Source organism: Plecotus auritus (genome assembly GCF_963455305.1).
Source record: "Plecotus auritus genome assembly, chromosome: 2".
Taxonomy (NCBI): Eukaryota; Metazoa; Chordata; class Mammalia; order Chiroptera; family Vespertilionidae; genus Plecotus; species Plecotus auritus.
The window spans coordinates 70,801,791-70,824,369 of record NC_137771.1 but is presented as its reverse complement, the minus strand read 5'-3'; the positions used below and the strand labels follow the sequence as shown (position 1 = coordinate 70,824,369).

Here is a 22,579-nt window from a genome sequence, read left to right as displayed (position 1 = left end):
TGGAACTCTTGCTAAAAAACACAAATTCCTGATTCAATTTCAGATCTCCTGAGTCAAAATTCCCAGGGAAGAAGTCTGGTAATCTGCATATTTAAGAAGCATTTCAGAGATAATTTATCAGAGATATTTAGAATACCCTAATTTTGAAAGTCTTAAAAAGAGCGTAGGGCGTAGGCAGATTTTTATTTGATTTGAGCCTAATAGGTGATTCTAATTACATATCTCCAATTGAGAACTACTGGGTTAAAGAATGAATAATATAGAGGAAGTAAAGAGCACAACGCAGGGTAAACTACCTTTTCACGTATGACCAGAGACTAAGAAAAGTTAAGTCATGTTTAGTGTAGGGATCTCATAAGCATGTCTGTTTGGGTAAGATAATAAAATAAAGAGGGGGGAAGTCAGATGCAGGTAAGGAAAGAGATAACTGATGAAATAAGAACACACATGAAGGGTAAAAAAGTGTCTTTTCCCTCACAGATAACAAAAAAGGTGAGGGAAAGATTAATCTAAGGCAGAGAAGAGAGAACTATAGAGTTCGCATCTAATGGTCTCAATAACCCTAAGAGAAGAAAGAAATAAGAATATAGGAAGTGAGGGGAGTAAGGATGAAAAATCTGGCTATGTGAAGAGTAGAACAGTTTTGAAGCAATCACTACGGAAACATATTACATTGATAGGTAATAAGTAAAATTATTGTGAACTACAGTAAAACTGTGGCAAACAATTTCATGATATTTTTAGCACGACAGACAGTTAATAAAGCTAACCATAGATGGCACAGTGCTGGGAACTGGTAAGAGGCAGAACAGATGAGTAAGGAGTTTTAGAATGGCAGCACTGCATTATTGTAAAAGCTGACCGTGAGTGTCCAGGCCAGGGAGTGAAGAGAACAAGACACAATTGGAGAACTAAAAGAAACTGATGAAGTGATATCTTCATGGGGTAAAAATTAAAAAGGGTATTTTGTCAGACTGAGAGCACCTGGAAGTAAGAGTTTTAAGCCATGACCAGAGCTGACTACAAACAGAGGATATTCTGGGGAATGACAACAGGAAATAGAGTAGATAGAAATGCAGAACAAAGGAAAATCATTGAGCAATGTGACATCAGTGCTTCTTGAATTTTAATGCAAATGAATCAACTGAAATCTTGTGAAAATGAAGATCCTTATTCAATAGGCCTGGACATTAACTAAAAATGAAACTGCATTTCTAATGAGGTCCGAGGTAATGCCAATACTGCTGGTCCATGGATCACATTCAGAGTAAAGGATCTTGAGTTCTCCTCAGTTCAGGTACTTTCTCCAAAATAGGTCCATGAGCAAGACACTCACACCAGTGATGTCTCTTTTTCCATGAACTGATTCTAAAGTGTAGCGTGAAAACCCTATGTAGAAATTCTAATTTGTGTTCTCTCTTTAAAACTTATTTTCATACATCAATAGAAACCATTAACTTCTCAAGTTTATGATATAGCAAGGATAAAAATCTAATTTTTCCTAATTTAGCTCCTATCTTTTTGATGCTATATGTCCCAAAAACTTGGATTTCAATTAGTGCTGCATTCGCTTTTTAAAAGTGGTGTCAAAAATGTAGTAAAGCCCAGACTGGATAATTTAGTTGGTTAGAGCAGTGGTCAGCAAACTCATTAGTCAACAGAGCCAAATATCAACAGTACAACGATTGAAATTTCTTTTGAGAGCCAAATTTTTTAAACTTAAACTTCTTCTAACGCCACTTCTTCAAAATAGACCCGCCCAGGCCGTGGTATTTTGTGGAAGAGCCACACTCAAGGGGCCAAAGAGTCACATGTGGCTCACGAGCCGCGGTTTGCCGACCACTGGGTTAGAGCATCGTCCCAAAACACCAAGGTTGCTGGTTTGATTCCTGGTCAGGGCACATACTAGAATCAACTAATGAATGCATAAATAAGTGGAACAACAAAATTGATGTTTCTCTCTCTCTAAAAAAATCAATAAAAATAAAAGAATGTAGTAAACAATGACAAATATGGTTAACAAATCTGAAAATAAGCCCCTAAGGAATAAACCAAAAGAACTGAGATTTATTCAACTTGGAAGGCACTTAGTTGAAGGATAACTTAATGGTTATTAAGCATTGTAAACCCTGAGAAAGAAAACAACTACCAAGAAGGGCTTCTGGGTGGCTAACTGGGCTCAAATTAAAACAAAACAAAACAAACAAACAAAAAAACACAACAGAGCCTAGCAGCCATTTCTACACAGGGGCATGTCATGCAAACTGCACTTTGGGGAGAAGCCTGCACTAAATTGCAGGCATGCACTGCTCCTGCCACCTGTGCCAGCCCTTATTTCAACCAACAGGACTGAGGCTTTCCCTATCCAACTGAAGCTGTGCATCTCTATTATGATCAATCAGAACAGTGCCTTTTAGACCAATCAAACTGTGAGGATTTGGAGTCCACATTTGCATGAGGATGGACAAATCAGGGACCAGGGGCAGGAGCTTCTGTCCATATAAGCCAGCTCCTTTGGCTCTGAGAGAGCACTTCCCCTTTCTATCTAAGAACGAATATATGTGTCTCCCTGGTTGAGCTGAAATACCAAAGATGTCTCACTGGAGTGGAGCAGAGCAGACCAGTGCAGGCCAGAGCAGACTGGCACAGAATAGAGTAGACAAACAGGAGCAGAACAGAGCTGCCTAGGTAGAGAAGAACCTACACTCTGGCTGCCTCACAACCCTGAGGTTTTCACAGCCATCTGCATCACAATTAAGCTGTTTTGCATTGAATCAAGTTTCCTTCTTCACCACACAACAAACTGGAGATACCTGTTGGCACTGAATTGGCCAACTACCATTGATTGTGGTTAATCACCACAACAGCCAAAATAAACAAAACTTCTTTAATTTATAAAGATTTAGTTACTAATGTAAATAAGAAACTTTTGTAAATCTTCAACATAACTCTTTCGGTGTAGGATGATTTTAAAATAAAGTATCTATATATATAAAAGCTTAAGCGAACTTTACGACAGAATGACCGGTTACTATGACACCCACTGACCACCAGGGGGCAGATGCTCAATGCAGGCGCTGCCCCCTGGTGGACAGTGCGCTCCCACAGCCAACCTCCCACGGTCCATCCCCCGGCCAGCCAACCTCCCGCAGCCCCTCTCCCGGCCGGCCAACCTCCCACAGTCCCTCCCCCAATTCCGGCCAGTCAACCTCCTGTGGTCCCTCCCCACCCTGGCTGGCCAACCTCCCATGGTCCCTCCCCCGCCCCCCCACAGCCAATCTCATGTAGTCCCTCCCGCCAACACAGCCAACCTCCCATGCATGAATTTGTGCACCAGGCCTCTTGTTATTTTATAAACACTCAAAAACTAGCCCTGGCCAGTGATGCTCAGTGGTTGGAGCACTGACCTGTGCATGGAAGGTCTCAGGTTCAATTCTTGGTCAAGGGCACATACCTGGTTTGCAGGTTCGATCCCTGCCCATTGGGGTGCATGCAGGGGACAACCAAACTATGTGACACATTGATATCTCTCTCTCTCTCACCCACCCCATCCCCTTCCACTCTTTCTTTAAAAAAAAAAAAATCAATGGAAAAAATATTCTCTGGTGAGGATTAACAAAACAAAAAAACACTAAAAACTAAAATCTAATATGTATTTCTATTATTTCCTGAATAATTAAGTTACTGTTTGTACTTAAGTGTCCATAATATGTAAAGGATTTTATGTAATGAAAATATTCCTCAGTACTATAGGGCAAAAATTGTGAGCAGCAGTGGGCCAGATATAACTAATTGTTCACATGTGAGTTTCCTGACATTAGGGGCAAACCTTTCTCCTGGCCTCCTGATTCCATGAGGGAGGGTTTTTCTGAAGCAACACAGCTGATCTGCTTCCCCTCCAACTTCATCCAAGGAATGACTTATCCAACTAGTATACTTGGAAGAAACTGGACATGCACAGCTCAATCCCTTCTGGGTCCCTTTTTTTGGGTCTTCCTATCAATAGAAAGGCTGCATTCTAGTCTATTCTATGTCACATGGTAAACTAGGGGAAAGCTGTTGCTATCCACCTAAACCAGTAAGAGGTTGGTGAACATTGCAGGGAGCCAATTCCAGCATGTCATAATTACAACAGTTTTATCAAAAGGTTGATGAAACTTGGGGGGCTCAACAAGGGCTGAGTCACATATGTAATTACCTGTTGGAACAGCTGGAAAGGCACTTCCCCCAAACCTGAATAGGATGATTGCTTGCTGCCAGACAGCTCAGGGCATCTTAATCTACATGTTATTGCCTCCTGTTGGCCAAACACCTGAACAGCTGTAGGCTATTCCCCAATCTGACAATGCTTCTGTACCCTACCCTTTGAAGTGTATTATCTCCACCTTGCCTTAGCACAAATTGTGTTAATAAAAAGCACAGGGTCCTGGGACAAGGAGAGTCCTTAGCTCCTTCAGTTGAAGCTGCTCTGACCCCCAATGCCTTTCAAAACTATCTTTCATCTCCGCACTCTTTAATCATCTATGCACAACCTTTCTGCAGATTGCTGAACCTTTCGTAATGCTGGGACAAGAACCCCGGCAGATATAAACCTGTGTAATTTAGCAATGAAATGTTAGAAGATTCACATAACTACCTATCTAAAACATATTCAAGTCAACCATTTTCTAAAAATCGAGAATAAAGCTGACATTGTGATCTTCTTATCAGACTCCTGTGCAATTCTCAAATGATCCAGAGCTAGGAAGGGGTTAAGGGAAAAATGGCTTATGGCTCTCTCCCGCCACAAACCCCAACAATTAGGAAAAACAGATGTTTTACATATATGCAAGATATTAAGACCAACTCTTTCTAATGTTGTACTATATTTAAATATCATAAAGAGTTACTATCACCATTTAATTATTACAATACTACAATATAACCTAAAGAGCTGATACCCTAACATCTTACCTTGACAAAACGTTCATATCGCGCCTTCACTATTGGATTATTCAAAATGCTTGTAGCAGTCAAGACACTCTCTCTTTTTATTTGTTCCTTATAAACCTATAAAAAATAGAATACACTTAAGTACTTGAAAGCCATGTCATAAAAAAAATTTCCATATTAAAATAACAACATATGCTCAAATTGTTAGATTTAAGTGGTTTACTTTCTGGCAAATTAAGCTATAAAGAAGCAACAGTTGCTGTGGCCACAGGTAAATATTCTATGGATTAAAACAATGAAGATTCAATGAGCAGATCAGCTTCAACAACACACCCCCAGTCACCATATAATTTAAGTCTAGGTATTCTAAACAGTTGCTTTCCCTCCTTTCTATTCTACCTCCACCTAGCCCAGTGCCAACTACTCCAACTATTAATTTTCATGCTAGAGAAAGAAAGAATAAGTTTTGAGCTAGAGTAATTACTCTACCTTTGGGCTATAACTATCATAAGACTATCTTATCCTATCCTGTCCTATATAATAAAAAGGCTAAAATGCAAATTGACTGAACAACGGCACAACCAGTCGCTATGACATGCACTGACCACCAGGGGGCAGACGCTCAAGCAAGAGTTGTCCCCTAAAAAAAAAAAAAAAAAAAGAGTTGCCCCCTGGTGGTCAGTGCACTCCCACAGGGGAGTGCCGCTCAGCCAGAAGCCAAGCTCAAGGCTGGTGAGTGCAGAGGCGGTGGCGGGAGCCTGGGCCTAAGCCATCAGTCAGACATCCCCCAAGGGCTCCCGGACTGCAAGAGGGCATAGGCCAGGCTAAGGGACCCCCACTCCCGAGTGCACGAATTTTGTGCACCAGGCCTTTAGTTTTACATAAGGGAGAAAAGGTAATTTATGCAATGTCTAGTTTCAAAAAGTGCCAAAGGAATATCAAAAGGGAAAGACTAAGATTTTTAAAATATTATATGTGCTCAAAGTAGCTAAAAAAAAGTCTGAAAAAGTTTGAGTTAAATGAGATTCACTTTAATACAAAATATGAATTTGAGAACCAAGCATGTTCTATTTAAAACGTAAATCTTCAGCCCTGGCCAGGTAGCTAAGTTGGTTAGAGTATCATTCAATATGCCAAGTTTGTGGGGTTTGGTGCTCAGTCAAAGCATATAAGAATCAACCAATAGCCCTATCTGGTTTGGCTCAGTGGATAGGGCATCAGCCTGCAGACTGAAGGGTTCTGGGTTCAATTCCGATCAAGGGCACATTCAGGGTTGCGGGTGTGCAGGAGGCAGCCAATTAATGATTCTCTCTCATCATTGATGTTTCTATCTCTCTCTTCTCCCTTCCTCTCTGAAATCAATAAAAATTATTTTTAAAAAATCAACCAATAAATACATAAATAAGTGAAACAACAAATCAATGTTTTTCTCCCTCCCTCCCCCACCCATCTCACTGTCTCTCTCCCTTTCACTCTCTCAAATCAATTTTTTTAAAAAAAACTTGTCTTTAACATTTACATTTTTAAATTTGCCTTTCAAATTTTGCACAATATAAACATTTTTACTTGAAATAAATTTGACTAAATAAAAGCAACCAATATAGAAGCAAAAATATGCTAACAAAAAAAATTCTTCTAGAATATTTTAGTAAATTCTTCTAAAAAATGTAATAATAGATAGTAACTGATAATCCTACTTTTTACTTTCACTTTTCCTAACTACAGAAAAATGTTATAACCAAATCATTCCTTCCTTCTTTGTTCTAAAACACACATAACACACACACACAATCATTTTGTATCAACTTAAAAAAAAGTTAAAAAAAGGGAACAGTTCAATAACAGCTATGATTTCCTGAATGCCTACTATGTGCCAAGCACTATTTTAAGTGCCTTTTATATTGTCATTAACCTAATCCTATATAATAATAGCCTAATATGCAGTGTCTGGTCGCCTGGATGGCCATTCAACCAATCAAAGTGTAGTATGCTAATGATATGCTAAGGCCATTCAACTGCTCGCTATGACATGCACTGACCACCGGGGGACAGACAGTCAACCAGTCGCTATGACGTGTACTGACCACCAGGGGGCAGACGCTCCAACCAGTAGGTTAGCTTGCTGCTGGGGTCCAGCCAATTGGGACTAAGCAAAACCAGCCGGACATGCCCTGGAGCCCTCCTGCGGTCCCTCCTGGACTGGCCAACCTCCTGCATCTCTCTCTGGCCCCGATCCTGCACTGGTAGGGTCCTTGGGCTGGCCTGGCCTGCGACCTCTAGCAATCCGGGCTGAGGGACCCTCCCACCCCCGAGTGCACAAATTTCATGCACTGGGCCTCTAGTCTTTAAATAGTCACATAAAAGTAGGATGATTTATCCATCCCCACTTTACACATAAAGAAAGTTAAACAAAATTAATTTACATGTATGTCCTGAACCACAATTCAAACCCAAAATGTGTTGATCCAGAGCCCACAATCTAACTACTATGCATATTGCCTCTCTCTAGCTATCTTTACAGTAATTCACAGGTGAGATTACTAGGATTGTACACAATGGCCTTTAAAGAACAATAAGGAAATGATGAATGGTTTAAGGACTTCATTAGGATAGATGCTAGGATAGAAGCAAACTTACCTGCTTCCCTTTGATATGATCAGGAGACTTTAAGTGTTGCTGAACTGAGCTATGTAAAGCAGGGATATACACACTACAAGCACTGCAGTGAACAGTCTCTACTTTCATCATGTGATCATCGGCAGAGACACCTACAAAAAATCCAATAAATAATAATGATTCATATATTTTTATTTCAGACAAATCTAGTTTTATTATTTTGTTTCCATCATTATTTATACTCCTTCCCAAAATACTAGTAGGATTGGAGTATATAGTTTATGTTGAGTTTTTCTATATATCTCATAAATCTGCACATATATATTAAAAGCACATGGACAAAAGACTAAAATTATAAAGTATAATTACATTATATTTCCTAGTCATGTTATATAATTATGGTCTGAAGCCTATACATCCATCCCAAAAAGAAAATATTTTAAAAAATGTGATTTTTTTTTTGGTAAAATAAGAATTTTCATGATTATGAATGTGGGTGGCTAGGACTAGGGGCAAAGACATAAAAATTGGATTCATGAGGAACAAAATATGTTGGACCTTGAAAATAGTAATTGATGTTTATTACAGGTAAATATATAAATATATGCAAGGGGTAGGTTTAAGAGAAAAATGGCTCCTTCTGGGAATTGTAAGTAATTCTGGGGCACAGAGTATAAAGAAAGGACAAAAGATGAGAACAGAGAAAAAGAGAAAGGCCTAGACCAGTGGTCGGCAAACTCATTTGTCAACAGAGCCAAATATCAACCGTACAACGACTGAAATTTCTTTTGAGAGCCAAATTTTTTAAACTTAAACTTCTTCTAATGCCACGTCTTCAAAATAGACTCGCCCAGGCTGTGGTATTTTGTGGAAGAGCCACACTCAAGGGGCCAAAGAGCCGCATGTGGCTCACGAGCCACAGTTTGCCGACCACTGGCCTAGACCATGGAGAGCCTTTTGTGCCATGCTTCAGAATTTGAATTTTATTCTGAATGGGGGGAATCACTGAAAATTCTTGAAGTAATGATGCAATATAGTAGAATTAGAGGTCAGAAAGACTGGAAGTTAGAAAACTAGTTAGCAAAATACTATAATTGTCAAAAGAACACACAAAGATTTGAACAAATGCATTATTTAAAGAGGAGATAAACAGACTTAGTAGACATTTACACAAGATGGAACCTAAAGGACACAATGCTACAGATAGAATCAAATCACAGTAAGTACTCAGGTTTTAACTTCGTACTTCTGGCTTTGATGGTAGGGCCACTTTCCAACATAATGAAGGAGGTATTTGTAGAGTGTTTGTTTTGTTTTCTTCATGGGCTGGAGGATGCTCAAAGATAGGTCAGAGTTTTTGGATATGTTGATTTTGTGGAACTGCTGAAGAGAGATGTGAATAGGCACTTGGATGTATAACGTTAGAGTTCAAAAGAGAGATCTGTGCAATAGATGCATAAGTAATTAACAAAAGTGTTAATTTAAGCTCTGTAAATAATACAGGAAGAAACAGAGAGATAATAATGGGACAAATGACAGAATACTGGGAAATACTGACTTCTAAAAGCCTGATACACAAAGAAAAGCACACAAAGTAAAAAATGACAAGAAAATACAGAGAACATCAGGGCAGTGAGGTATCAGAGAAACCAAGGGAGGAAATGGATTCACAGAGAATAAAGTTATTAGTGGAAGATGTTGCAGAAGTAAGATAATGATTCAAAAGAATCTATTGAAGTTGGTGCTGGTAACCTTTGTCAGGGCAGTTTCAGTCAACTAATAGTAACAGAAAATTATCTACTATAGGTAAAGCAATAAATGGGAAGTGAAGAAACAGAGACCAGTGTGGACTGTGCCTAACGAAGCTCGGCTGTTTAAAGAGAAAGGAGCGTTTTAGGTGAACAGATGTCCTTTTTTATTTTCCTCTGTTCCTTTGGCTTTTTTTTATTTTTAAGATAAGAATAAGCTTCAGGGAGGGAATTAAAAGAGAAAAGGAAAAACGGAAGAGGAAAAGTCCTTAAGGAAATGATAGGGATAAGAAAGACAGGGCAGCCCTGACCGGTTTGGCTCAGTGGATAGAGCATCGGCCTGCAGACTCAAGGGTCCCAGGTTCGATTCCGGTCAAGGGCATGTACCTTGGTTGCAGGCACATCCCCAGTGGGGAGTGTCAGGAGGCAGCTGATCAATGTTTCTAACTCTCTATCCCTCTCCCCCTTCCTGTCTGTAAAAAATCAATAAAATATATTTAAAAAAAAAAAAAAAAGAAAGAAAGACAGATGGTAGAACTTCCATCCAGAAGTAAAGTTGATTTTTCCTCTAAAACTGAAGTGAAGGCCACAAGGGTAGGAAGTGATAAATTTGCAAACATGAGAACAGGAAGTCAAAGTTCATTTCTTATAACCCACTCAGTGCTACCAAACATAACTATGTACTGTATCACTCTAGTGGGCATCATTTACATAGAAATAGGTTACAGCGTAAAATATACATGTAAATTTTCTAAAACAATTTGTTTACTTACCTTCCATAACATCTTTTTCAATTATTTTGACTGCTTCTGTTTGATTATTTGTCTGTTGCTTGCGAATAGATGTTTTCTTGAATTTATTCACCATACATTCCTAGAAAACAAAATAGAAGAATCCAAAAAATAATCAGTGAGCATTTAGCATATGCTCAGCACCATGCTTGGCCTATGAAACAGTATGTGTTATATAAGAACTAGTATATGTTCTAAAGAAGCTTACAATTCAGTTGAAAAGATTATCATAATGTACCAATAAAATACAAAAAGTATTCACTTTTCAAAACATATTTTAGGCAGATAGAGTAAAAGAAATCAAAGAGAGGAGACAAGTCAAGGTCTTCTCTGGCCTGTCCAGTGTGACTCAGTGGTTGAGCGTCAACCTATGAACCAGGAGGTGATGGTTAGATTCCCGGTTAGGGCACATGCCCCAGTTGCAGGCTTGATCCCCAGTAGGGGATGTGCAGGAGGCAGCCAATCAATGATTCTCTCTCATCGTTGATATTTCTATATACTAGTATCTCCCTCTCCCCTCCTCTTTGAAATGAATTAAAATATATTTTTTTAAATTATAAAAAAAAAAAAGAGGTCTTCTCTGGGCAGGTGAACACTTAAGTCCTAAATGACAAGAACCAGTTAAGGAATGAATTACAAAAAATTATAATTAAGGGACACAATTCTGCAAGGATATAGAGGAGTGATCATTGCATTTCTAGCCTTCTAACAAGTCTATCTCTTCTGCCCAAATTAACTGTATGCACAATCAGCAGTCCAGCTCTAGCACCTTCCTTAAGTATCCCTGAACCCAACTATCCTCCCTTACTCCAAACCCCTTCTGCACATACTATCATTCTTGGCCCTCCCACTTAACTGTGTCATCTGTGTATGAGTGTGTTCTATTTCCAGCTGTTGTCTGTTCAATGAGGGTAGTGTCTGGGTCTTCAGTGCCTACACAGCACATTTCATAAATATTCAAGAAAAATTGTTGAACTAATGACCACACACTCATAATACAAAGGACACTAAACAGACACCTGGCTCTCTGGTTCTGAATTCAAACTCTATTACTTACTGAGTCATTAAACTGTTCTGAGCATGATCTTTCATGATAAAAAAAGGAGTTGTTCTGAGGCTCAAATAAAATATCAGCATACTCAGCACAAAACCACATACACAGACCCCCTCAATGGATGATAGCTGATTCTGCATTAATAAAGTTGTTAAAGGAATTCTTTTTCTGACACCTGTACCAGAAATTACTGTGAGAAACATAAAATGTCCCCTCAAATAATAAATCTAAATTATATTATACAGGAGGAATTCACATCTAATTCCGGGTTCATTTTAAAATAACGAAGTAAAGAGTAAATTAAAATTTTGGAAACATAATATGGGAAATGGAGAACTACAAAAAAACAATAAATTGAAATTTCAGATAAAGTGCTTTTCACTTTAAAAACAGCTACTTACATGCAAAAACTCCATAACTACTTTATCAAATTTAGTTTGTTTCTGAATATGATCTAATGTTTCCTGGTGTGAAGAACTTTCCAGATGCAGTTCAATATCTTTTTCTTCAAACGTTCGAAATTTACAAAACGAACATGTGAATGCCATTCTATAAGGGAAAAAAGTATTTCTTTATATATTACTTTATTTACTTACAGAGTACATATAAAGATAATAATGAAACTAATTTTAGTAGCATGATTTCCTTTCTTCCATTTTATGGGTGATGTAAATTTAGCTTAAGTCAAAAAATAATAATATTTCGTTAAATACCTATTTGGATAACACTGTCATTATACTACTTTGCATTTCTGACCCACCCTGGAGCTTCTGAGTATGAAAGAGAGAATATCTATATCTACTTCATCTAATCCCAAACTCTCTATTTCTAGCCTAGACCAGTTAGAAAGCCAAAGCAAACCATGGAAAGTATCAATTTTCAAAGTTCCACTACTTGTTTTACACTCTGTTCCATCCTCCAGTTTCCAAACCACCAAAATAGTATCAACACAGCCAGGTGGGACATCAGACAACCATAATTCACTCCCTTGGAACTCTTGGGTGACCAAAGTCCTGTTCCCTAAAGACCACTTCAGGATAACTAACAGTCCTGGTCTGAACAAATGCATGCATTTAGAAGCTCTGGAACCAACCCAAAATGAAGTCCCTCATTTTCTCCCATTTAACTGCTCCTATCTTACATATTCTCATTTCCTTTTCCTACAATTATAACCACCATTTCCTAACTGGTTTCTTTGTGTCCAGCCTCCATTTTCCGATTAATTCCTTTCACTACTATTAGACTTATTTTCCTGGTAAAGAGTATGGCATCGGAGCCAACTTCTGGGTTGATACCCTAGCCACCTTGTGTGACCTTGGACAAGTTACGTTAACTTTTTCTGGGACTTAATTTTCTTATCTTAATGAGACCAGGATTTAAAAAATTAATAAGCCCTAACTAGTTTTGTTCAGTGGATAGAGCGTCGGCCTGTGGACTCAAGGGTCCCAGGTTCGATTCTGGTCAAGGGCATGTACCTTGGTTGAGGGCACATCCCCAGGAGGGGGTGTGCAGGAGGTAGCTGATTGATGTTTCTCTCTCATCAATATTTTTAACTCTATCCCTCACCTTCCTCTCTGTAAAAATCAATAAAATATATTTAAAAAACAAACTAACAAATAAATCTATATATATAAAAGCCTAAGCAACCATTATGACCGGACAACCAGATGACTGGATGACCAGCTGGTAGCTATGATGCGCACTGACCACCAGGGGGCAGACGTTAAATGCAGGAGCTGCCCCTTGGTGGTCAGTGTGCTCCCACAGCCAACCTCCTGTGGCTAACCAACCTACCGCAGTCCCTCCCCCTGGCTGGCTGGCCCCAATCGGCCCTGATCGCTGGCCAGGCTGAGGGACCCTATCTGTGCATAAATTTGTGCACAAATTTGTGCACTAGGCCTCTAGTAAATAAATAATACATATAAAGTCCTTAGAACAGTTCCTGGCACATGGTAATTATTCAACTAACTAGAGGTCTGGTGCAGATTCATGCACCAGTGGGGTCCCTCAGCCTGGCCTGTGGGGACTGGGCCAAAACTGGCAGTCTGACATCCCTCGAGGGATGTAGTAGTGTGCGAAGGAGCAGGCGGTGGGGAGGAGCCCGAGCCCTGGCCTGGCACCACGCCACTCCCACTAATTCTGCTCCAGCTCATCCAGGCCCCACTGAGCCTGCTGAGGCCACCGCCGCTCGGTAGGCTCACTGCCGCTCCACTGCGGTCTCCGCACACCCGTCCTAGGGCAATACTGGCATGCCCATGACCTAGAAGCAGCCACAGGCTCGCACCCAGTCAGTCCCGATGCCGGTCTCAATCCTGGTCCAGATGGGGAAGGCACAGGGGAAGTGTCCGCAGAAGAGGCTTGCGCTGCCATAGCTGCACTCGCCAGCCATGAGCCCAGCGTCTGTGGCGCTCCCGCTGTGGGAGCACACTGACCACCAGGGGGCAACTCATACATTGAGCGTCTGCCTCCTGGTGGTCAGTGCACGTCATAGCAACCGTTCGAATGGTCACTTAGGCTTTTATGTATATACTAGAGGCCTGGTGCATGAAATTCGTGCATGGGGGGGAGGGTGACCCTCAGCCCAGCCTACACCTCTCCAATCTGGGACCCCATGAGGGATGTTCGACTTCCCATTTAGGCCCAAACCGGGCAGTTGGACATCCCTCTCACAATCCAGGACTGCTGGCTCCCAACTGTTCGCCTGCTGCCTTCCTGATTGCCCCTAACCGCTTCTGCCTGCCAGCCTGATCACCCCCTAACCACAACCCTGCCAGCCTGATTGATGCCTAACTGCTCCCCTGCCAGCCTGTTTGCCCCTAACTGCCCTCCCCTGCAGTCCTGGTCACCCCTAACTGCCCTCCCCTGCAGGCCTGATCGCCCCCAACTGCCCTCCCTTGCAGACCAGGTCCCTCCCAACTGCCCTCCCCTGTTGGCCATCTTATGGTGGCCATCTTGTATCCACATGGGGGCAGGATCTTTGACCACATGGGGCAGCCATCTTGTGTGTTGGAGTGATGGTCAATCTGCATATTACTCTTTTATTAGATAGGCTAGAGGCCTGGTGCATGGGTGGGGGCCAGCTGGTTTGCCCTGAAGGGTGTCCCAGATCTGGGTGGGGGTTCCCTTGGGGCGTGGGGTGGCCTGGGCGAGGGGCCTGTGGTGGTTTGCAGGCTGGCCATGCCCCCCAGGTGACCCAAGCAGAGGCCCTGTTATCTGGGATTTATTTATCTTCTATAATTGAAACTTTGTAGCCTAGAGCAGAGCCAAGTCTTCTGCTTGCTCCATGGTGGCAGCCATTTCTGTTGGGATTTATTTATCTTCTATAATTCAAACTTTGTAGCCTTAAGCAGAAGCCAAGGCAGGTCAGGGCTTCAGAAGCTTGGCTTCCTCCATCGCCGGGGGCAACCCTAGCCTCCTGCTCTCTCCAGCTCCGTGGCTACCGCCAATTTTGTTGGGATTTATTTACCTTCTATAATTGAAACTTTGTAACCTGGAGTGGGCTGGCAAGGGCAGGCGGAAAGCTTGGCTTCCTCCATCGCCGGGGGAACCCAAGCCTCCCTCCTGCTCTCTCCATGGCCGCAGCCATCTTGGTTGGGTTAATTTGCATACTCACTCATGATTGGCTGGTGGGCATGGCTGTGGGTGTAGCGGAGTGATGGTTAATTTGCATATTACTCTTTTATTAGATAGGACAGAGGCCTGGTACATGAAATTCGTGCAAGGGGCTCAGCCCCTGCGCCTGTGGTGGCCACCTCTGCCTCGGCCCCCACCACCATGGCTTCGTCCAGTCTAATTAGCATATTATGCTTTTATTATTATAGATATAGACTAGTGGCCCAGTGCACAAAATTCGTGCACGGGGGTAAAGGGGTGTTCCCTCAGCCCAGCCTGCACCCTCTCCAATCGGGGACCCCTTGGGAGATGTCCGATTGCCGATTTAGGCCCAATCCCACAGGGATACAGCAGTCGGACATCCCTCTCGCAATCTGGGAACACTGGCTCCTAACAGCTAACCTGCCTGATCACCTCTCCTCTCCTCTGCTCTGCCTGCCTGCCTGCCTAATCACCCCTAACTGCCCTCCCCTGCTGGCCTAATCTCGCCCCCAACTGCCCTCCCCTGTTGGCCTGATCTCGCCCAGTCTTTGTCTTTGTTTTTCTCAGCAGTCCTCTAGGCCTCCCTGCCTCTCTCTTCCTCTTTCCTGGCTGGGAGGGGGCGAGGCCAGACGGGGCGGGGCCAGTGGGGGCCACTCCACCCTCTGCCCACCCTCCCTTCCATCCAGGCCTCTTCAGGCCCAGTCTGTTTTGTTTCCTCATCCTATATAATAGAGATAATATGCAAATTAACTCTCATGCCCTCACAAGATGGCTGCCTACGACCAGGCTGGCAGGGAGGTTAGTGAGGGATGACCGAACGAATAAATAGCAGGCTGCGTGGGGCAAGCAGGACGGCAGGGGAGTTAGTGAGGGACAACCAAACAACTGAACAGCAGGCTGTGTGGAGTGACCAGGCCGGCGGGGGGGCTGTGAGGGGCAACCAGGTCGGGGGGGGTGGTGTGCAATTGCAGGTGACCAGGCCAGCAGGGGGGCAGTTAGAGGCGATCAGGCCAGCACACAGAGGCAGTGAGGTGTAATCAGGCTGGCAGTGGGGGGTCAGTTAGGGGTGACCAGGCAGGAAGGCAGGTGAACGATTAGGAGCCAGCAGTCCAGGGTTGTGAGAGGGATGTCTGACTGCCGGTAGCCTAAACCGGCAGTCGGACATCCCCCAAGGGGTCCCGGATTGGAGAGGGTGCAGGCTGGGCTGAGGGGAACGCCCCCTCCGTGCACAAATTTCGTGCACCAGGCCTCTAGTTCTGAAATAGGCTACGAGAGTGAACTGGGAGGGTGGGAAAGAAAGGGAGAAAAGGCTGTGAGCTGGTGGGCGCTGTGTTTGTCTGTGCATGTGTGCAATTGTGAGTGAGTGTGAGTGCTGGCCCCACCTCCCCAGTCCCTGTCTCCGCTGCCACAAGTCCTAACCCACCAGAGCCTGCTGCACGTGCAGCCTGGGCATTAAGTCGAGCCTCCGGTCATTGTGGATGTGACAGACCCCAGGTTTTTATATATTAGGATTATTGTTGCTTCCTAAAGGAGGCAACAGCACATTATTGCTCAAAAAGCTTCATTGGCTCCTTGTGGCTCAAAAAAAAGTTAAAATGCTTTCAGCTGCCATTAAGAACAGCACTTACTCTCTCCTATCATTTGGCTTCACCCACTAATAACTTTAACAGTATCTGGAACATAGTATGTTTTCATTAAATGTCTCAATTAGCTTACACCTTTCACCCCACTACAGTCTTTTTCAATCTAAATAGCTTTCCATTTCCTGAATATGAAGAAAACATTCCTGTTTCTTTGCTTTTTTACCTCAAACCATGACCTCTACCTGAGCTGCCTAACAACTCCTATTGTCGTCCCCCGCACCATTCCTAAATCTGTTAAAATCCACTGATCCATTTTCCCGCACCCCTATACAGAGTCTCCTATATGACTACTTTGTACTTTCTTTTGGCACTCTTCACCATATACTGTTTGTCTGCACCTCTCAAAAACCCATTCCTTTCCCTACAGTTCCCTATCTTTCCATCCTCTTTATTATATTAAAAACACTCAAATATCCAAGAATATATGTATTACAAGAATAGTTACTTTCTGTAAATCTCTTATCCTAACTCAAAAACTGTTCTGATAAATTGAAATAATTTCTAGACTATTTAAAAAGATACTTATCCAAAAATGACAATGTAATTGAACTAATAATACTCTTTTAGTTATGTCATCAAGTTTATATTCAGAATTATGGAAAAAACAGCTAGATGAAAGCTCACTTCTTTTATTTTTTCCAAATCACAATATATATTAACATGGATATATCATATCCAAACCTATAATTTTATTGGATAAAGTATTCATAGGGTAAATAGAAAAATTAATCCTATAATATAAAATCATCTTTTAACTCCTAAACATTTGATACAAAACATTTGTTTTAATTTGTTTCTGCACCAAAGTAACCACATCCATTATCCTTGTCAAAAGAAGAATGATATCAGAGTGGGAGATATTCCCAAGGACCACAAGGGGCAGCTGCCCCTTAAAATTTCTTTTTATGAGTTAATTCTAAATAAGCTTAATTATATTGTTTCTCAGGTTCCAACAAATTAGAAGTAACAAACGAGAAAGAACATCGTTAAATGTTATTAAAGCTAGACACAAAGATTACACAAGTAATACCTTACCGACTAGTATCAAGCAAAAAATCTGGGAATTAGATGCAACTCAATTTTCTTTTACTACATTTTACATAAACAAAACCAATGTATATATTAAAACCAAGTAATAACAAAGTATCCTGTTTAATATGGAAGAAAACTCATACATTTTAAAAATACCTCCTTGAAAGGGTTTGCAGATTCTGCTCTTAAAATGTTATCTTTTGAATAGTTTTAGACATCTAGAAAATTCATTTAGCTGAAATATTTCATTCCCTTCATGCTACACACACAAGTTAACCTTTATAGAGCAAAACTGTATTTTGAATGAAAAAACAATGAATTTACTTTTTCAATTTTGTGTTTTTTATTTCCCTAGCATAAGTAGTACCCTGCCCAGAGGAATAAAGATAAATATTAATACTGCCTTTTTAACAAAACTTCCTAGTAGTCTCTTTTTTTCCTATACATAACTTTACATCTTTCGTACATAAAGGGTGAGGCAAAATAGGTTACAGTTGTGAGTACATGAAACAATTTATTCGTGTATTATTAGTCACGAATTATGGTATTATTTTTCATATGAACTGTAAACCTACTTTTGCCCCACCCTGCATTTTTCTATTGTGCCTGCATTTTCTGCATATTGTTTCAGGCTTTATAACCAAAGGCATAAGAGCCATGAAGGGATGTGTCTAACCTTACATATGATTGGTCACACGCTACTGCTGGTTTTGGAGCTATTATAAATAATGCTGTAATGAGCATCTTTTCAGATTAAACTCTTCTACATTTTTAGGTTATTTTCTTGGAGAGATAAAAAGTATAAAAAAATTCAAGACATTTTTAAAAACTGGTAAATTGCTTCCCAGTAGTTATGTTATATAGTCACCAGAAAATTATGTCTTTTGACTGTAATCAATATTTTTTCTTCCTAGCTATTAAATGCTATACTACTATTTAAATTTCCAGTTTATTTACCCTACAATTATTACATAACTGTTGTTCTTTCACCAAATTATGTATTGGGCATCTTGTTTCCTTGTTTTTTTAAAAATTCTGGTTCAGTGATATTTATCTAACTTAAACATTAACCATTTTTCATGTTTATAATATTTCCCAAGTCTGTTTGTTTTCCTTTTAAGTTTTAAATTTGTATCTAAACAAATCTGTAATTTATTGTAGAACTTTTGTAATTTATTGTAGAACTTTTAAGCCTAGAAAACAAAATCTTCTTGCAGGGATTAAAATGTTCCATTTTAGTTTCCTGTTATTTTCCATTTTTTTAGGTTAATTAATCTGGATTCATCCTTGCTGGTGTAAGAAGAGGATCTAAACTATTTTTCTTGTTATTGTTCAGTTGTTCAAGTAATTCCCCTTTCATTTGCAGTTATCTTCTTTATTATACACTAGAGACTGGGTGCATGAAATTCCTGCAGGGGGCGGGGGAGGAAAGAGAGGAGGGGCTGTCCCTCAGCCCGGCCTGCACACTCTCCAATCCAGGACCCCTCAGGGGATGTCCGACTGCTGATCCTGCAGGGCCCCTAACCACCTCTGCCTGCCTGCCTGATTGCTCCCTAACTGCCCTCCCCTGCCAGCCTGATCGCCCCCTAACTACTACCCTGCTGGCCTGATCGCCCCCTAACTGCCCTCCCCTGCCGGCATGATCACCCCTAACCACCTCTGCCTCAGCCCATGCCACCTTGGCTTTGTCCAGAAGGATGTCCGAAAGATGTCCGGTCTAATTAGCATATTACCCTTTTATTAGTATAGATTACATTCTTATATATAACACATCTGCTTACAAGTTAATAATTCAGTTACACTGATTACCTTTTTCTAGTATAGCTTTCTGTTTCAATATCTAGGAAAGCTAATATCTACTCATTTATTATTCTTTTTGTAAAATTTAGTTTTCCTATCCAAGAATATTACTATGGCCTTGTCCTGGTGGCTCAGTTGGTTGGAGCATCATTCCATACACCAAAAGGTTGCGGGTTCGATTCCCAGTCAGGGCATGTACAGGAGGCAGCCGATGAATGTTTCTCTTTCTCTCCCTCTCCCTCTCTCTGAATTCCTTCCTCTCTCTAAAATCAATAAACATATCCTTGGGTGAGAATAAAAATATATATATATATGTTACTATATGGAGACATATATGTTACTATGTCTCCATATATATTACTATGTTTCCATATAGTAAAATCTCAAAGATTTTGTGGTTCTCCTCATATTATGACATATTTCTTATTAAGAATACTGTATTTCTGGATGTTATAAAACAATTATCATTATTAAATGGGACTTTTTTCTTATATTTTCTAAGTGGTAATTATATATAATTATCAAAAATCAAAAACATTCCTATATATCTCTGATCAAAACTTTTCATTTAATACTCAGGAATTTTTTACATTCCAATTAATTGCCTTTTCTAGAAAATGGTTTTATAATGAGCCCCATTTTCTGACTACTAAGCACAAACCTGTATCCATCTCCATATTTCTCACTGTTTTTTTCCCTTCTGCGCCTTTGTTTCTCTCGCCGAGCCTCAATTCGCCGCTTTTCTTCTTCTTCTTCATTTTTTGGATCAATTTTTGCTAGGATATCAGACAAAAATATTAAGACTATAGATTTCCATTCTCCCTTTCCAGTCCCAGTTTATAAAATACAGACATGCAAAGTTTACTTGGTGATATCAGATTAAATTGAACTCACCAAAAAAAAAAAAAAAAAACACACACACACACACACTCAAGAGTTCAAGATTACCCAGTGTATGTAATCATCATGAATTTTGTCATATTTACTTTTCATCTATGGGATCTTTGCTATATATTTTTCTTCTCTAAATCTGTTCATTTTTCCTTATTCTCATTTTAAGCAATAAAATCACTATCACCTAAAACAGCAATTTTTAAGTGGTGTGCCACAAGAATTTTTAAAACATGCAATACCTTAGTGGCACTGACTTCTTTTTCCTTTGTCAAATTTAAAACATGACAACAAACAACACAATAATAGCCATCTGGCGTGTATGAATCAAAATTATACCTATTTTTTGGTCAGATTAGGAAAAAGCATTATATATATTTTGGTGTGTCACAGAATTTTATTAATTGGTTTATGGATTGAATACTGCTGACCTCAAATCATCTTGAATACCACTTTAAGAAACGCTGAAGTAAACTGACGCTGCATTAAAATAAAATTAAATGAAATCTAGAATAGCCATGGATACAAAAACTCGTATATATTATAGCTTTCACAAAATTTCTCAAAAGGTATGAACTCTAAATAAAAGCAGTTTCTTCCTCTTTTTAAGAAAGCATTTTAATGCAAATATAATCCTATATAATAAAAGCCTAGGTGACATCATGCATCATCACAAGATGGCAGCCACAACATCATCACAAGATGGCCACTACAAGATGGCTGGCAGGGGAGGGTAGTTGTGGGTGATCAGACCAGCAGGGAAGGGCAGTTGGGGGCAATCGGGCCAGCAGTGGAGGGCAATTGGGAGCAACCAGGCCTGCAGGGGAGGACAGCTGGGTGCAACCAGGCCTGTAGGAGAGGGCAGTTGGGTGCGACCAGGCTGGCAGGGGAGGGCAGTTGGGGGTGACCAGGCCTGCAGGGCAGTTGGGGGCGAGCAGGAAAGAGTAGTTGGGGGTAACCAAGCTGGAAGAGCAATTGGGGGCAATCAGGTCAGCAGGGGAGGGCAGTTGGGGGTGATCGGGCCAGCAGGGGAGGGCAGTTGGCGGCGATCAGGTTGGCAGGGGAGCAGTTAGGTGTCAATCAGGCTGGCAGGGGAGCGGTTAGGGGGTGATCAGGCTTGGCAGGCAGGCAGGCAGGTGAGCGGTTAGGAGCCAGCAGTCCTGGATTGTGAGAGGGATGTCCCAAATTAGAGAGGGTGTAGGCCAGGCTGAGGGACACCCCCACCTCCCCGTGCACGAATTTCATGCACTGGGCCTCTAGTAAAGTAATAAAATACCTGGTACATAATTTACCATTTTAACCACCATTTCCAAGTGAACAATTCAGTGACAGTAAATACAGCATAATGTTATGCAACCAACATCACTACTTAGTTTCAAATTTTTCATCACCCCAAACGGAAAGTCCATATCCATTAAGTAGTCACTCCCCACTTACCCTTTCCCCAACTCCTTGGTAACTACTAATCTACTTTCTGTCTCCATAGACTTCTCTGTTCTGGATATTTTATATAAATAGAATCATACAAAATGTGGCTTTTTTGTCTGGCTTCTTTTATTTAGCATCGTGTTTTCAAGGTTCATTCACATATTGTACCATATATCTGTACCTACTTCCTTTTTAATGAATGAGTAACATTCCATTGTGTGGACAGATCACATTTTCTTTTATCCATTCATTTGTTAATAAACAATTGCATTGTTTCCACCTTTTGGCTACTGTGAATGCTGCTGCTATGAAAATTTGTGTGCAAGCTTTTGTTTGAATACTTTTCTTCAATTCTTTGAGGTATATGCCCAGGAGTGAAATTGCTGGGTTACATGGTCAGTCTACATTTATTCATTCAAAGAACTATCAAAATGTTTCCCACAACAGTTGCACCATTTTAGATTCCCAATAGTAATGTGTGAGGGTCCCAATTTTTCCACTCCTTGCCAACACTTTGTTTTTATTATGTCCATCAACTTCACATGGTGTGAAGTGGTATCTCACTGTGAACAAGTTCTTTCTTATAATACATTTAACTTTAGACTTAAAAAAACTAATCTGCCCTTAAAGTTTTCCTTTTATGCATTGTTTTCCTTTAGATTATGTTTGTAAAAATACCTAATATAAAATCATGAATACCTAGGCATTCATAAACTTGACAATCCTATCTAATAAAAGAGTAATATGCAAATTACCCATCACTCTGCTACACCCACAAGCCGTGCCCACCAGCCAATCAGGAGTGAGTATGCAAATTAACCCAACCAAGATGGCTGCGGCCACAGAGCAAGCAGGAGGCCTGGGTTTCCCCGGCAATGGAGGAAGCCAAGCTTTCCGCACACCTGGCTGGCCCAGGCCTCCACTTAAGGCTACAAAGTTTCAATTGTAGAAGATAAATAAACCCCAACAAAAATGGCAGCAGCCACAGAGCTGGAGAGAGCAGGAGGCTAGGGTTGCCCCCAGCAATGGAGGAAACCAAGCTCCCGCAGT

General features: G+C 40.9%; 1 protein-coding gene across 4 annotated transcripts in view; it reads right to left on the bottom strand.

Annotated features, from left to right (window-relative positions):
• Positions 1-22,579, bottom strand: part of ZNF326 (zinc finger protein 326) — a 46,869-nt gene that overhangs the window by 5,991 nt on the left and 18,299 nt on the right. For all 4 annotated transcript variants that reach the window (XM_080657912.1, XM_080657913.1, XM_080657914.1 and 1 more), the window contains 5 exons: positions 19,872-19,986; positions 11,543-11,690; positions 10,070-10,169; positions 7,570-7,700; positions 4,954-5,049 (listed from right to left, as the gene is read on the bottom strand). In XM_080657912.1, coding sequence (XP_080514038.1) covers positions 4,954-5,049; positions 7,570-7,700; positions 10,070-10,169; positions 11,543-11,690; positions 19,872-19,986 — 590 coding nt within the window. The remainder of the gene's footprint in view (positions 1-4,953; positions 5,050-7,569; positions 7,701-10,069; positions 10,170-11,542; positions 11,691-19,871; positions 19,987-22,579) is intronic.